The sequence below is a fragment of the Camelus dromedarius genome, chromosome 13, assembly GCF_036321535.1.
Source record: "Camelus dromedarius isolate mCamDro1 chromosome 13, mCamDro1.pat, whole genome shotgun sequence".
In the NCBI taxonomy this organism is placed as follows: Eukaryota; Metazoa; Chordata; class Mammalia; order Artiodactyla; family Camelidae; genus Camelus; species Camelus dromedarius.
The window spans coordinates 25,510,028-25,525,841 of NC_087448.1; the positions used below are offsets into that span (position 1 = coordinate 25,510,028).

General features: G+C 35.4%; 1 protein-coding gene across 8 annotated transcripts in view; it reads left to right on the top strand.

Annotated features, from left to right (window-relative positions):
• Positions 1 to 15,814, top strand: part of MYCBP2 (MYC binding protein 2) — a 226,102-nt gene that overhangs the window by 177,729 nt on the left and 32,559 nt on the right. For all 8 annotated transcript variants that reach the window (XM_031466155.2, XM_031466152.2, XM_064493060.1 and 5 more), the window contains 4 exons: positions 6,275 to 7,918; positions 9,165 to 9,334; positions 10,085 to 10,329; positions 12,112 to 12,279. In XM_031466155.2, coding sequence (XP_031322015.1) covers positions 6,275 to 7,918; positions 9,165 to 9,334; positions 10,085 to 10,329; positions 12,112 to 12,279 — 2,227 coding nt within the window. The remainder of the gene's footprint in view (positions 1 to 6,274; positions 7,919 to 9,164; positions 9,335 to 10,084; positions 10,330 to 12,111; positions 12,280 to 15,814) is intronic.

Here is a 15,814-nt window from a genome sequence, read left to right on the forward strand (position 1 = left end):
GAAAGTTATACTGTTTTATTATTGTCATTAGCCTAGAGAATAATTCTTTTTAAATACAATGTACAATGATCTCAGAGTTTCAGTGACCAGAGAATGAATGAAGTACCCCATGGAACTTGATACTTGGGATTAAAAACAAAGAAGACAAAGAATAAATGATGTGTAAAGAGCCATATTGTTAATAAGGAGATATTTTATTGACTTCACATAAGTACTGGAGTAAAAGATTTGCTTCTTCTATTGTTTTAAATACTATTCTTCTTAGTTAACTTTATTATGCACAAAAAAAGAATCAAAATTCTACAGAGATGGATTTAATAATTAGTTGTTTTGTCTATAAGGCAAGATTTAAAAGAACATGATTAAACTCCATCAAATGTCTAAAAGTCAATCAATTTTTTTTCTTTTGTGCATAGATAGTAATATATCTCTTTAAGGATTACTTTCCTTTTTAAATTGAAAGATATGAATCTTTTAAAAAGTTAAGTATTTCAAAGTATTTTAAACATGAGCAAATTTTGTAAAATTTAAATGTGTAGAACAAGTGTTGTGTGCAATCACAGTTTAATTTCTTTAGGCATTTAAAAATAACCTTTTTTAAGACTTTCAAAAATGTTTCTTCTTACTCATTCTGAATCATACCTAGAAATCCAATCTCTTTAAGCTTTGTAACCTATTGAAAAGACTTAAGGCTATTTTGGCTTCAAAACCTTTTCCAGGAGTTTATCCTAAAACCTTTAACATCTTATCCTTCAAGTGTCCTTGGAGTTTGCACATTATGTTATGGGCGCTTTCAATTAAGATAGTACCCTGATTTCCTGCTCCTGTGTCCTCTTGCAAAACCCAGTCTTCACAGATTTTAGTGACCAGACTACAAGACTGGCAGTTTGAATTGCCCTTAAATTCCAGTTAAAAGTTGACACTTTCCTAACTGACATTTTCAGTGAGAGTTTCAGACTATGTATTATATGAGATTGAAATAGCATAAGAAGTCCTTTTGCAGTGCCTGATAACCTTTGAGTTCTATAGACTTTAAAAAGAAGGATGTTCAAAGATATTAAAATTTTAACATTTTTTAACTTAAAGATGATTTGATAGCATGTATGTCCCATCTCTCCATCCGCTCATACCATTCTCTCTTTAACCAACTGTGAGGGGTCTTTGCAGTTGTCCTTATCCACAGAAATTGCTGTAATCAGTCTTTGACTTTTGTTTTGCTAAGTTGAGTTGTCAATTCTAGGATCTCATTTTACTTGCTCTATCAGCAGTGTTTGACAGGGTTGATCTTTATTTCCTGAAACACCTTCTTCCTTTGCCTGCTGGATATTTCCTACCTCAGCTGTCCATTTTCAGGCTCTTTTCTGCATCCTCGTGTATTCTGTATTCCTAGGACTGTCCCAGGGCTTTGATCTCTTCTAGACCCAACTTCCTAACGTCTTATCCAGGCGTGGAGTATTATCCAACATCTGCATGCTTGTAGCTCCCAAGTTTACCACCACTCAGTCTGGTGTCTGTTTATGTGTTCCTCGTCTCTCTCCTTTTACTGGAAGCTTCATAAGAGCAAGGACTTCATTTTGTTCATCATTTTATCCTCAATTCCTAGGAAAATGTCTGACACATATTTCACACTCAGTGCCTTGTATGGAATGACTTCTTGGTTTATGGGTAGTTCACCTTTAACCTTGGCCATAAGCATGAATAAGTCAGCTATTAACTTTTTCTGTTTTGAGATGAGTAGATGTTGTATTTATTTTTTTATTTCAATAATATTAAGAAAGTTATCTCCTTATAATCTGAATTTATTTTAGCTCAGTTGATTACATTTATTTTAAATGACAGGAGTTAAAAATTTAAATAGTGGTTTTATTTTCAGATTTTGATAGAGGTTTTTTTAGCATATTGCTTTTAAAAGACTAATAAAGGTTCTGTTAATTCTTTGAAAAAAGATAATTTTTAAAATTTTAAGTACTTCATTTTCTGCATGGTAAATCATTAATGTGTCTAACATTTTCAGTGACTTGTGGGTTTTTCTTTTTTTTTTTTTGCTTTGTGTTGTGAAAATTTTTAAAACAAAATTTTGTATCTCATAATAGGATTTAGAAAACAAACACTAAATATTGAAATTAGCACTAGCATTTTTTCCTGAAGATGTACTCAAAAAAGTAGTCAACCATAAATGTCATCTTGGGTCCATTCTGAGATACATACTGGAAAAATTATGGTCATGTGTCCATATAGAAAACCAGGTGATAATAGGTTAAACTGTAAGTAACATTTCTTTATCTCCTACCATTTATCAAAAAATAATTTACTTATAAACTTCCATTTATAAGTAAATGAGCACCAAATTAAAGAAAACTGAGTTAAAGAAGTATTAGTCTAAAAAGAAATGCTCAGATTTGATTTATCAGTGCTGTGAATGTTACTTAACTTTTAAACTAACACACTTGGCGCTGTCATTATTAGTCTAAATTAATTAATTTGAGCTTCGTTTTCAGTTTTAATTTTAGAGAACTATAAATTTGTTGAAAAATTTAGCAGAATATAAACTTCTATAACAGTTAATAGGTGCGCATACCATTTGAAATGCTTTGTTTCTGCTTGTGTTCTCTGCTAAATTTTTTTTCCATTGAATCTGTGCTGCTTCTTTGCCGATGTTTTCCACTGTAGAATCTCCATCTCGCAACCTTGCTTCTCGCGAGCGCATTTACAAAAATTATGCTGTAGCTGGGCCTGCCTCTGCTCTCTCATCTCTGTCTCACAAACTGAAGGGTGGGTATGCGTGCGTTCACGGATGGGCCATTCCGAATGAACACAGGTCTCAATAAAGACATGTTAGTTCACCTCAGTCATTCTCATCCCATTCCATTTTTTAAGATTAAAGTTTATCATTTTATTTAAAATTTGATATTTTGGGTAATTTGTGATGTAACTATTCAATATTGTAGTATTGATTATCCTAATTGATATGCATGTTTACTATATCTGTAGGTTAAATAGTACCATTATTTAATTTCAAACCTATATGAGGTCTTAAAAAATAAATTATGTAGAAATAAATGCATTTGGGGAGTTGTAAAACCGTTATTATCAGAACAAGGTGGTATATGTGTAAGCCATAAAGCACCTTATGACCTGTGAGAACATAGTATCTCATGTGACAGTTTAACCTTAAACACATTTTTATGTTATGTAATATGAAGATCATTTTTGTGTTTTAGGTTTTTATGAGAAACAATTTGGTAATTAAGTTTTTTAATTTAGTTTACTTTTCAAGGATGTCCTGTCTGGCATGGGTCTTCCTTATAGTATTTTCTTAAGTCACTTTGTTTTAATATTTTAAACTTAGAAATGTTTAGACTATTGACAGTTGATAAAATGTCAGACAATTTTAAAATGTGCTTTGGTTTTTTAAAATACTATAGATGCCTCATCACATATTTTGTCTTAAAGTAATATTTAGTTAAACTTTTAAAATCCTGTATTCTTAGAAATGGATAAAACAGTTTTTACATCTCTCCTTTGTACAGTTGACAGAGGTACTATGTAGTGTTATGGTATAATTATAATACCTGACTTCTGTAGTATATAGTGTTGTGTGAGCTGATCTGTAGTACATACTACGACATATCGTATTATGGTGCAGTATTATATTATGTTGTATTATAGGATGGTATCATGTAACCCTTTATTCATAATTTTGACATGAAAAGAATTATGAAGGTTATTAATGAATGAATACTTAATATGTAACATTTTTATTAATTTTTTTGAATGTGCTAAATTTTTATCCTTTCCTGAATTATTTTTCCTCCAGAATTCTTTTGAGATTCAAAAAAGTATCACTTAAACTCACACATGATAAACACAAACATTAAACAAAATTAAGTGATGAATGTGAAAGTATTTGTCATCTAAAGCTTTTGACAAAATATCTGTTTATAGATACTTCAAGCAGCCACAACATGACCATTTTTAGTAATACTACCTGCCTCAAAACTTTTGAAACCCAAATGAGGAGGATAAACATCAATTAGCTAGCATATGGGTTTATCAAACTTAACTTGACATATGCATTTTTTTAAAATATAAGAAATATATTTTGGAAAAGTAAAATTTTCAGCAGGATTTAGTTGTAATTTGACAAATACATCTCAGGAAGTAAGCTCATTATTTATGTGCCTAGAGTCCAACAGGTATTCAGCCATCACCACTTACAGATCTTAAAAAAGTATTCACCATTACTCGAAGCATAGGAACAAGGTATACAGCTGCCGTATTTTTCTAACCCTCTCGCTATGATGATTTTTGCTAGCATCAGACAAGCAGTGTTCCTGATATTTGAAAGATTTAGTTGTTTCGCTAACCACAGAGGGTATTTCCCTTATGAGAATTTGTGCATCATTAATTTAGAAAGCAAACCTCTTTCAATTCATGAATTGATCTTTTAGAGAGAGGAATGCCAGATATAAAAGATTTACTACTTATTTGTCTAGATTCACCACGATGTGTGGTTCAGCTTATGAAATAAATGTGATGATGAAGGTGTTTCCAGCTACTAGCAATAACAAAAACTAGTGCTCCAAACATCACTCATCAGAATTAGTGGCAAGGACTAGACTGATGTTTAATTCTGCCAAATACAATATATTGGTTTATAAAATCTGACCCTTACAGAACAATGGCTACTGTCACCTCTGCCCTCTGGCCGTGGGAGCCATTAAAGTAAAAAGTAAATTTTCAGAGAATCTGAAGATTTATGACTAGCAGAAGAAAAAAATAAGAAAATAGGAATTTGTTTACTCATTTAACAGATATTTATTGGACACTTACTGTACTGACCCATTCTTGACATTACATCAGTGAAGAGTAGTAACAGACAAGGATACAGCCCTCGCAGGCCTTCCATCAGGAGGCAGGCTCTCCGGCAATACTCTCTTGTGGTGCAGATAGCTAGGGTGTGAGTGTAAACACACACACATGCAAGCGAGCCAAGAAACACTTTCCTATGTTATCCAAATTTCTTCATATTCCTTTTTTAAAAAAGAAAGAACTACAGTGTAACCAGTTAACAGATTCATCTCAATTTACTAAGTACCCTTTTTCAAAAAATATAAATGCTTTTAGCAAGGTTTATGGATTTTCAGTTTTTCATACCACTTGAATCATTTCAGTCAGGTTGCTTTCCTCCTAACAGTGAACTAATATCACTTGTACTAAGGGCAGGAGTTTTTATTTTAGGGAGGAAAGATAATCTTGAAGGTTGTACCACCTCCTGGCAGCAAAGACCACCTGGCTCTAATGTCTCAAAGGGAAGCATGAAGTAGTAGGAAAGAGAGATACTGAATGAGGGCCAGGATGCCAAAAACAAATGCTGTCCAGGTATGAGAATCATCTAGTGCTTTGCCTAGTAAAGAGCAGATGATTTTTCTTTGTATCCTTTTTTTCTATTATTCCGCTGACTCCTTGTTTCAAGGTCCCGCAGTTCAGATTTGTACTTCTAATTCTGAGGGTCCTGCCATTTTTCTTCTTTCCAAGGCAACACAAGCTCTTGAGTCCTAACCAGCTAAGCTTATGAACTACCTAAGCTTATAGGATACACTCTTTTTGTAAATAATAGACTGCCTGAATTACATGCAATTAAATAATTGCTTTAGAACATTCATATGTTCATTATAAATTATTGTAATATAATTATTAGAATATTAGAATTACTAAAATATGTCTCCTAAACAGCCCTTTATTAGCCTAATTGGATTTATTTGTGTACTTGAAAAGGGGTAAGTGTATCTATACATATTCCACTTCCTAATTCAATAAGACCTACACTTTTACCCTAATAAAGATGAGTGGTATTTACTGGAAATTTAGCTCTACTACTTCATATATTTAAAAGTACATGTTCCCATAATTTCTTATTCCAAAAAATTAGTTATGTTTTTTTTTCTTTCTAGTCCCTCACTGAATTGAAATTGTAACTAATGATTGTATTAGGGCTGAAGTTCGGCTATCACGGATAAGTCGTACTGGTACACAGGTGCTATTTGTTCAGCATTTATTTAGAATGGTTTTTGAGTGGAAATGGTCGTATAATGACATAACCGAAATTTGATGAGAAATAGTCCCCTCCTTTTCCTTCATTCTTCAAGTATTTTTGTCTGTGACGAGCAGTACAGATTTTTTTAGCTGTGTTTTTTATTTCATTGTTTAGTGGCTAAATCAGCAGTAAGTTCTAATTATATTAACAAGTTTCACTATGAAATGGACCATACAGGTGACCGAGGAACTATCTCAACACCTTCTAGACCAGTCTGTACATCAGGAAAATCAGAACTGTCCTCCAAACACAGCAGAACACTTAAACCTGATGGACGTATGAGCCGGACCACTGCTGATCAGAAGAAGCCCAGGGGTACAGAAGGTTTATCAGCCAGCGAATCTCTCATGTTGAAATCTGACGCTGCCAAGTTGAGGTCAGATTCTCACAGTCGGTCACTGTCCCCCAACCATAACACCCTGCAGACACTGAAATCTGATGGGAGGATGTCTTCTAGCCTCAGAGCTGAATCCCCAGGACCAGGTTCTCGGCCATCATCTCCTAAGCCAAAGTCCCTCCCCGCCAACAGGTCTAGCCCATCTGGTGCTAGTTCTCCGCGCTCCTCCTCACCACATGAGAAAAATCTACCTCAGAAGAGCACTGCTCCTGTTAAGACGAAACTTGATCCCCCTCGAGAACGTTCCAAATCAGACTCTTACACACTTGACCCAGATACCCTCCGCAAGAAGAAGATGCCGCTCACGGAACCACTAAGGGGACGATCAACATCACCAAAACCAAAACCAGTCCCAAAAGATTCTAAAGAGTCCTCTGGATCTGAAAATAGAGCCCCTTCTCCCCACGTGGTACAAGAAAACCTCCACAGTGAGGTGGTTGAAGTCTGTACTTCAAGTACTTTAAAAACAAACAGTCTAACAGACAGCACCTGTGATGAAAGCAGTGAGTTTAAGAGTGTGGATGAAGGTTCAAATAAAGTTCATTTCAGCATAGGAAAAGCACCACTGAAAGATGAACAGGAAATGAGAGCATCCCCTAAAATAAGTCGAAAATGTGCGAATAGGCACACCAGGCCCAAGAAGGAAAAGTCTAGCTTTCTCTTCAAAGGAGATGGAGCCAAACCTTTAGAGCCGGCCAAGCAAGCCATGTCCCCTTCTGTGGCTGAGTGTGCCAGAGCAGTCTTTGCCTCTTTCCTGTGGCACGAAGGCATAGTACACGATGCAATGGCTTGTTCTTCTTTCTTAAAATTTAATCCTGAACTTTCCAAAGAGCATGCTCCTATAAGAAGTAGTCTAAACAGCCAGCAGCCTACAGAAGAAAAGGAAACCAAATTAAAAAACAGACACTCATTGGAAATATCATCTGCACTGAATATGTTTAATATTTCACCTCATGGACCAGATATATCTAAAATGGGTAGTATCAACAAAAATAAGGTATTGTCTATGCTGAAGGAACCTCCTCTGCATGAAAAATGTGAAGATGGGAAGACTGAAGCCACTTTTGAAATGTCCATGCATCACCCAATGAAGTCCAAGTCTCCTCTTCCCTTAACTCTACAACATTTAGTGGCTTTTTGGGAAGACATCTCTTTGGCTACTATCAAAGCAGCTTCCCAGAATATGATTTTTCCAAGTCCTGGTTCTTGTGCAGTCCTTAAAAAGAAAGAGTGTGAGAAAGAGAATAAAAAGGCCAAGAAAGAAAAAAAGAAAAAAGACAAGACAGAAGTTCGGCCCAGGGGTAATTTGTTTGGTGAGATGGCCCAGCTGGCAGTAGGAGGCCCAGAGAAAGATACCATCTGTGAGCTGTGTGGAGAGTCCCATCCGTACCCAGTGACGTACCACATGAGACAGGCTCACCCCGGTAAGCGACGTTACTGAATATATACAAGTACTTTCATGCAAAAACAAATTAGGTCACTTCTGACTTAATCTGTTCTGTGAAGTGTGTCAAAGTACAGGGAAGCCATTGCCCAGAATTTGTAGTATCTTCTAATGTAATTTTTAAAGTGCATTATCAATATAGGTTTTGTGAAGAATAGGTGAAGCTCAAATAGTATGACGGTAAAGCGATGTAGTGCTATTTCATTTTAGTGTATCACATTCAAATAGTGCTTACGTTTTAAATGTTATATATGTTACTCAAAGGATACTGTTAAGTTGTCTCACACAGTAGAAATAATATGTCTATAGACTTTAGGTTTCCTTTGGTTGTAGTGTTTTCCTGTTCAGAATTTCAAATTAAATTACTTTATACTGATTTCTTTGGGCATTTTCCTGTGGAAGAGATATTATCAATGGTTTCAACAGAAGGCAGTATTTTACAGACATAGAAAACAAGCATACAGTTACCAGGGGGGAAAGGAGGTGGGGAGAGATAAATTAGGGTTTAAAATTTGCAGATACTAACTACTATATATAAAATAGATATACAACCAATTTCTTCTGTACAGCCCAGGGAACTATATTCAATGTCTTGTAGTAATCTATAATGAAAAAGAATATGAAAACAAATGTATGTGTGTGTGTGTGTATATATATATATATATATATATATATATATATATATATATATGACTGAAACATTATGCTGTACAGCAGAAATTGACCCATCATTGTAAACTAACTATACTTCAGTGAAAAAAGAAGACAATATTTTAGATAAATACTATTTCTATAACAATTGATTACTATTCCAAAATTCATCTATTATGAATTTGGGTAAATTTTTTCTCTTCCTACATATTATGTTGAAATGTTGTAAAGTGTGTAATTTATAAAATACATCATTTTTACAGAATATTTTGTATCTATTTTTTCTGATTTTTTTGGCATACTTAAGTAAATCTAAATGCACCCTCCTTTTATATTTCTCTTCATCTGCCTTTGTAGACTATCTACAGTATTTTAGGCATCGTTTAATTGATTGCTTTTTGATCACCCATGCTATTTTGCTGATATAATTAACAGGCTGGAAAAAAAAGTTAGATACTTGCTTCAGTATTTTGCTTACTTTGATAAGGGAAATCTGTCATTTGTATATAAGTGGCAAAGATCAGACTATTAAGGATACTTAAAGTGTTAAGTTTTATTTATGTTCTTATTTCAAGGTTGTGGCCGGTATGCTGGTGGACAAGGTTACAATAGCATTGGGCATTTTTGTGGAGGATGGGCTGGTAACTGTGGTGATGGAGGCATAGGAGGAAGCACGTGGTATCTGGTGTGTGATCGCTGTAGAGAAAAATACCTCCGTGAAAAACAGGCTGCTGCAAGGGAGAAGGTATTTTATTTTGTTCTGGCTATACTGGTAATGATAAGTACAAGCCGTATAAAAATCTCATTTTATGATCATATTATCAGACAATTCCACATAATTGACATTAAGATTCCTAATTGACATTAGGAATTATGTACAAATTTGATTTATGTACCAGATCAGCTGTTTTTAATTACAAATATAAATTATATCTTGAGATAACACAAAATAACTAACCTATAGCACACATGCCTTATTGACAGATGTTTATTTTGTAATTTTTTTATTATTAATTGTCTGCTACTCTCCATATATATATAGCATACCCTCTTTATCTTTATCTCTCTTAACTCTCTTTTGCTTTTTCCTTTTTCTACTCTTTATCTCCTCTCTTTTTTTCTTAATCCCTATTTATGTTGTAGAACCAACAGAAATTTAAGATCAGTCACACTAGTGGCAAACCTAACTAAAAATGTTTGCTGAATACACACAAATTATTTACTTTTTTTAAAAAAAATTACATTTATAGTTTACTAGTTAGGTTTTAAACTCTCCCAAGGAAAGGAAAAAATACAGTTTGTGTTTGATATAAAATAGTTCCAGTCAGTTCAGGAGAAGCATGAAGTGAATGTTGTTTTTGGTGATCACTGTTACTATTTTAAAGTAGTTCTACAAGTGTTTAATAATTGTTATTAGAAACTCAAAATATTTAGGTTAAGAAATTTGAAATTTGAATCTAAGTAGGAAAAGATCCCTACACATTTTCTTTGCCAGGTCAAACAGTCTAGGAGGAAGCCACTGCAAGTCAAGACCCCTCGTGCCTTGCCGACCATGGAAGCTCACCAGGTGATTAAAGCCAACGCCCTCTTCCTGCTGTCCCTGAGCAGTGCAGCCGAGCCAAGCATTCTGTGTTACCATCCTACAAAGCCATTCCAGTCTCAGCTTCCCAGCGTCAAAGAGGGCATTTCTGAGGATCTTCCGGTTAAAATGCCTTGTCTCTACCTGCAGACATTAGCTAGGTAATATGACTTGACTATTTTTTTTTAATCACTTTGGATTAACAGCTCCTGTTGATTACTACAGAATATGTCTCAGAAAGTAAGACTTTAGCTATCTTTTACTCTTTGGTAAGTTGACTTTAGTCTGTTAATAGTGGGAAGTGATAAAATGGAACAAAACTGCTTTTGCTGTCAAAATCTTCAATTTTTCAAATTTTTAATTCTATTAGCATTTAAATGTTAGTTAGCTGGTTACCAGCTTTGTGCTACACCTTGAAGACACCAAGACGAATATAATAAAACCCTGACTTCTGTGTGTTCACACTCTGCTGGCGACAGATATGCAAATGAAACATTTAAATGTTACGTGCGGAGTGCTGTGATAGAAGTGTGTGTAGGACACTATCGGAACATAAAAGATAGAGGGCACCTGAGTCTTCCCAAGGCCATCAGGAAAGATATCCCAGAGGACCTGACATTTTAGCAGAGTCTTGAAGGATAAATAGAAATCAATCAAGCAGGTGATGGGAGGAAAGCTATTCCTTCCCATATTTCTTCATATGTGAAGACACAAATGAAATAGCTTCCCCACAGGCTTATTAAAGCATTGGCTACCAGGAGAAACACATGAAATGCCCTAGAAGTGGTTCCCCAGGACTGGGTGATGTGAGGCCTCGTAGCCCAGGCTAAGGTTGGATTTTATCGCATACACTGAGGAAGAATTTTAAACAAGGAAACTCATGAACTGGTTTGCAGTGAGACAATCACTCTGCTACTAATGTGGAAACTGGATCAAAGGGCATAACCGAAGGTGGAGAGAAGCCTGTTAATAGTATACTATTTTCCCATATTGAGATTGGCTGGCACAACCCATACGTCCATACATTATATGCTGATACTCTAAAACAGCATATAATTTCATAGACCAAATTCAGATTTTTTTTTTAATCAGCTGACAAATGAAGATTTCTAGAAGTCGCCTGCTGGTGTGACTTAACCCACAGTTCCATTTTAAGAAGCTGAGCTATGTAGTTTGTTTGTTTTTGTACTTATTATTCAATAAAATGGGAAACAAAAATGAAAATATGAGACTAAGTACGCTTGGGATGGTGGTGGAAATCATCAGGAATGTCAAGTGCAACAAGTCTGTCGCTTCAGTCACATCGCTTAGGTTAACACCTCTCTGTTCTGGTCTGAAAAGGATAGAGTCAAATGATAAAAGATATAAAAAATGCTGGCATACCCTAATTATGGGTATTTATATTTTTAGCTCTCTGGCAAATACATATCCCCCTACCTCATGGAACATTTCATATTTCTAATCTTTTTCAAATTTCACTCTTGTATATGTTCCTACCAAAAAGGTCACTGCCTGTGCTTCTGCAGTCCATGCAAGAAGCATCATGAGCCTGAAGCAAGGCAGTGATGATGGGGAAGGAGAAGAGAGAATAGTGAGGGGAAACCGGGCATTCACAGTGCCAAGCCTGCTGTACACTGAGACATTTTAGCTTGAAACACCTGGATCGCTGGTGGGGTCATTCACTAAAACCCTGGAAGATGGAAAGATTCTCAGAAGGAAAGAAAATATGTTCAATTTTGGTTTGCATTGTTTGTGGTACCTGGAATATCTATGTGTAAAGTTGTCAGATTTTTATTTCCTCTTACTTACATCTATGACAGTTTTAATACTTTAATCCTCAATTATAGACTTATGTGTTGCTTTTACTTATACGAAGGGGATTAAAAATGGAAAATACCTGTATTGCCATCATACCTTAAGTTATCGGGTTTAATTTAATGCAGGCATCACCATGAAAATTTTGTGGGTTATCAAGATGACAACCTGTTCCAGGATGAAATGAGATACCTGCGTTCAACGTCGGTACCTGCCCCATACATATCCGTGACTCCTGATGCAAGTCCTAATGTGTTTGAAGAGCCAGAGAGCAACATGAAGTCCATGCCACCGAGGTATATGAGTTATCTTCTTTCTGTTGAAGTCCAATGTTTGGCAAAAGAAAGACTTTAAACTAGAAGAGAATGCTCTAGAAGTCCTTTTGTACCTCCTTCCATCTCAGGAGGGAAGTTGTGTCAGCTCTGCTCACCGTTAGAGCAGTAAGAAAAAGCCTGTATACATGAACCAGGTAAGGTCTTTGATAGCAGAGACCAGTTGGAGAGAAAAGATCAACTAATGAAGTAATACAAGATACCACTATGTGCTTTAGAAACTCAGACTAGAGAAAGGTCACTTTGAGGCAGTGCTTAGAGAAGGGGTCATAGGAGAAGTAGCTCTGAAAGTAAATCTTGAGCTTCTTAGATTATTACTTGCAATGCTTCCCTCAACCTGCCCCTTTATATTATAGTATCAGAGTAGAGGGCTTCTTGGAGACTGAAGAGCAGCATTTAAATCTAATGCAGAAGGAAACAGGGTACCAGTGAGACTTTTTAGAGGAGGACTGACTGGTAAAAAAAATGTAGAGATAGTCAGCTTCACAGTATCAACTGAGAAGCTGAAAATTTTAATCAAAGATTTCAGCTAAGTGTGTGAAAATGGATTGTGTTGTCAATGGTTATGAAAAAAGATGGATAAAGGAAATATTTTGTAGGAAAAATCAGTGTGACTTGTTGACTAGATAATGAAAAGGATAAGTTTAGGATAACATCAAGATTTCAGGCATGAATAACTGAACATGATGTCACTGGAAAGGAATACACTTGCTGAAGGAAGAAAGAAGGTGCTTATTGAGACATGCTGCTGTTCGTACTACACAGTCGTAAGTATGTACTAATTAATACGGGCAGACCTCGCTTTATCGCACTTCACTTGTACTGCGGTTTTTACAAATTGTGGCAGCCCTGCGTTGTTAGGTGATAGCATTTTTGGCAATAAAGTATTTTTAAGTTAAGGTATGTACATTGTGTTTTCTCAGACATAATGCTATTGCACACTTACTAGACTACAGTACAGTGCAACCGTAATTTTCATATGTCCTGGGAAATCAAAAAATTTCACGTAACTCTCTTTGTTGTGGTGTTCTGGAACCAAACCTGCAATATCTGGTAATAGTTTAGGTAAAACCCTCTAGAGTAGAAGCCCTTCGTATTATCACTGGTGTCATGGAAGAAACTAGAGATCTTGTAGGGAGTCCTGTTTTCCACAGCCCCCTGCTGGAGAAGAGTAGCAATGCAGGGCCCAGGGGATGCTGCCACAGGAGTAGGATATCTACCAACTGGCTGGAATGGTCCCTGATATAGACTGTGGGGAAGTCCACCCCTGCTTTTCAGAACAAAGAGAAGACCTGGACAGAGATGCCCACTTTAAGCAGGAGGAGAATGAAAATAAACAACATGTCATACAAGTCACATGAAGAACCCAATCTAAAAGCTCTCTCAAGGATGAACAGAAAATTTCTATGACTACTCTGTAGTACTGAAAAACTTGATAAAATAAATTTAATAAAACAAAAGCCCAAGTTTGATAATAAGATCAAAAGCAGAATGAGGTAAAAATATACATTACAGAGCTAAGAGGACAGACATCCACACCATTGTAAGACTAATTAATGTCTTAGAAATGTTTAGAATAATAAATTGAATTATTAACATAAAGGAAAAGTGTAAGATAATCATAATGAGTAAAGAGTAAAAGTACAAAAAGATTATAGCAATTAGAGCCAAGGTAAGAGGTATGGAAGCAGGACAATCCGAGGTGGGAATAACTGGTTCTTTAAAGTAGAAAAACCAGCAAATAACAACTGAAGTATTAATATAAAAAAGTTATAATATAAAAAAAACCCTTCCCCAAATAATAAAGTACTAAACTTCCAGATTAAAAGCACATTTTTATAACGGGTGACTATAAGATATTAAAACTTTTTTTTGGAAAAAAAAAACAAGAATTTTTTCATGTGTCTAAGAATAGAAAAACAAGTCATTTTGCAAAAGGAAAAGATTAGACTGAGTTCAGACTTCTGTGTGACAACTTTGAATGAAAGAAACAAAATGAAACAATGTCTCTAAACTCCAAAATAAAGAAAATGTCACCTTAGAGGTTTTACTCAGTCACTCAGACATACTCAGATATAAAAGATCTTGAAAACATTAGAACCTAATTATGGATGAATGGAATGAATCAAATGATTAATGAAAAGTTATGTTAAAAAGAACTCTATACTATTCATGTAAGTGTAATTTTCACAGAATCCTAAATAAACAAAACTATGACCCAAGTGTTTTATATTTGGCCAGGTTGAGACATTCTCAGGCATACAGTAATTTGAGACTATAGCACCTTTGAGCTGTTCTTTCAAAAAATCTTTACAAACTCAAGCTGTTATAAAAGGGAATGAATAACGAATCCATTAAATCAATGGTTTTCAACATGGGGTGATTTTACCTCTGAGATGACATCTGACAAAGTTTGAAAACATTTTTTGTCATAAACATGCTGGTTCCACAGACATCCTGGTGGGTAGAGGCCAGGGATGTTGCTAAACATCCCCCAGTACACAAGACAGGCCCCGACAACAAGGAATTGTCTGGCCCAAGGTAGCCAAGTTTGGGTTAATGATGGTCCTCTTTGTTTCCCTTGGGTTTTCTTGTGTTGCTTGAGTTTTTTCACAAGCATGATCATTTTTAAAAGAAGAAGTCGGTGTTTCTTAGGTTGTACAACAATTTTTTTAAGTTGATAAACTTCCTCTGAAAGCAGAACAGATGTCTTGTGCTTTATAGTGACACCATATGTAAAGTGAATTAAGTTAAACATATCCCTATCATTCTGGAACCAAACAGCCCAAACTGACATCCAGGCACCTTTACTCCAATTAATTATGTACAACATTTATAGACCATTCAAACAAGAATGTGCACACACTTAGGCAGTGAGTAAAGAGAATGGCCAGGGAGTTGGCCACTTACTAGAAAATACATAAACTTTACTGAGGGACGTAGGATTTTTAAACCTTGCTTGAATGGTAGAAAAGAAACAACTCTAGAACTCAGGGTGAACAAAAATATCCCAGTTTGGAATGAGGTGACAGAGAAAAGAATACCTGAAAAAAAAGTAGTTTGTAAATTTGTCTTAGAAAGTAAGGAAAGGTGTTTCTCTTTTTTATAAAATGCCTCAATGAAGGAAATTGTATAACCATCTTAATACCTTTTCCAGTGTTTTTTAATGCTACTATAGTAAATAGAAAAATTGTTGGTTTATTAAAACCCGCTTGAAAACCATTGAGTTCTCATATAGGATGTAAGTATCATCTAACTCTGACCCTGGAAATCAGTTTGTTACTTCTTGTTACACTTTGTTGTGGCCGTGCTCTGGATGGGGCTTTGGGCAGCAAATCCCAAGAATGAGAACCAGCACCAGAAGAAAATTGCATCCTTTCACTTTCCGTTTTATTATGTTTCTGTATGTACATATCCATTTTCTTTCCACTCAGTGCTCTTATGGATATAGCTGCCTGTTTCTCCTGAATATCATGACACATGTCTTCCCCCACAGTGC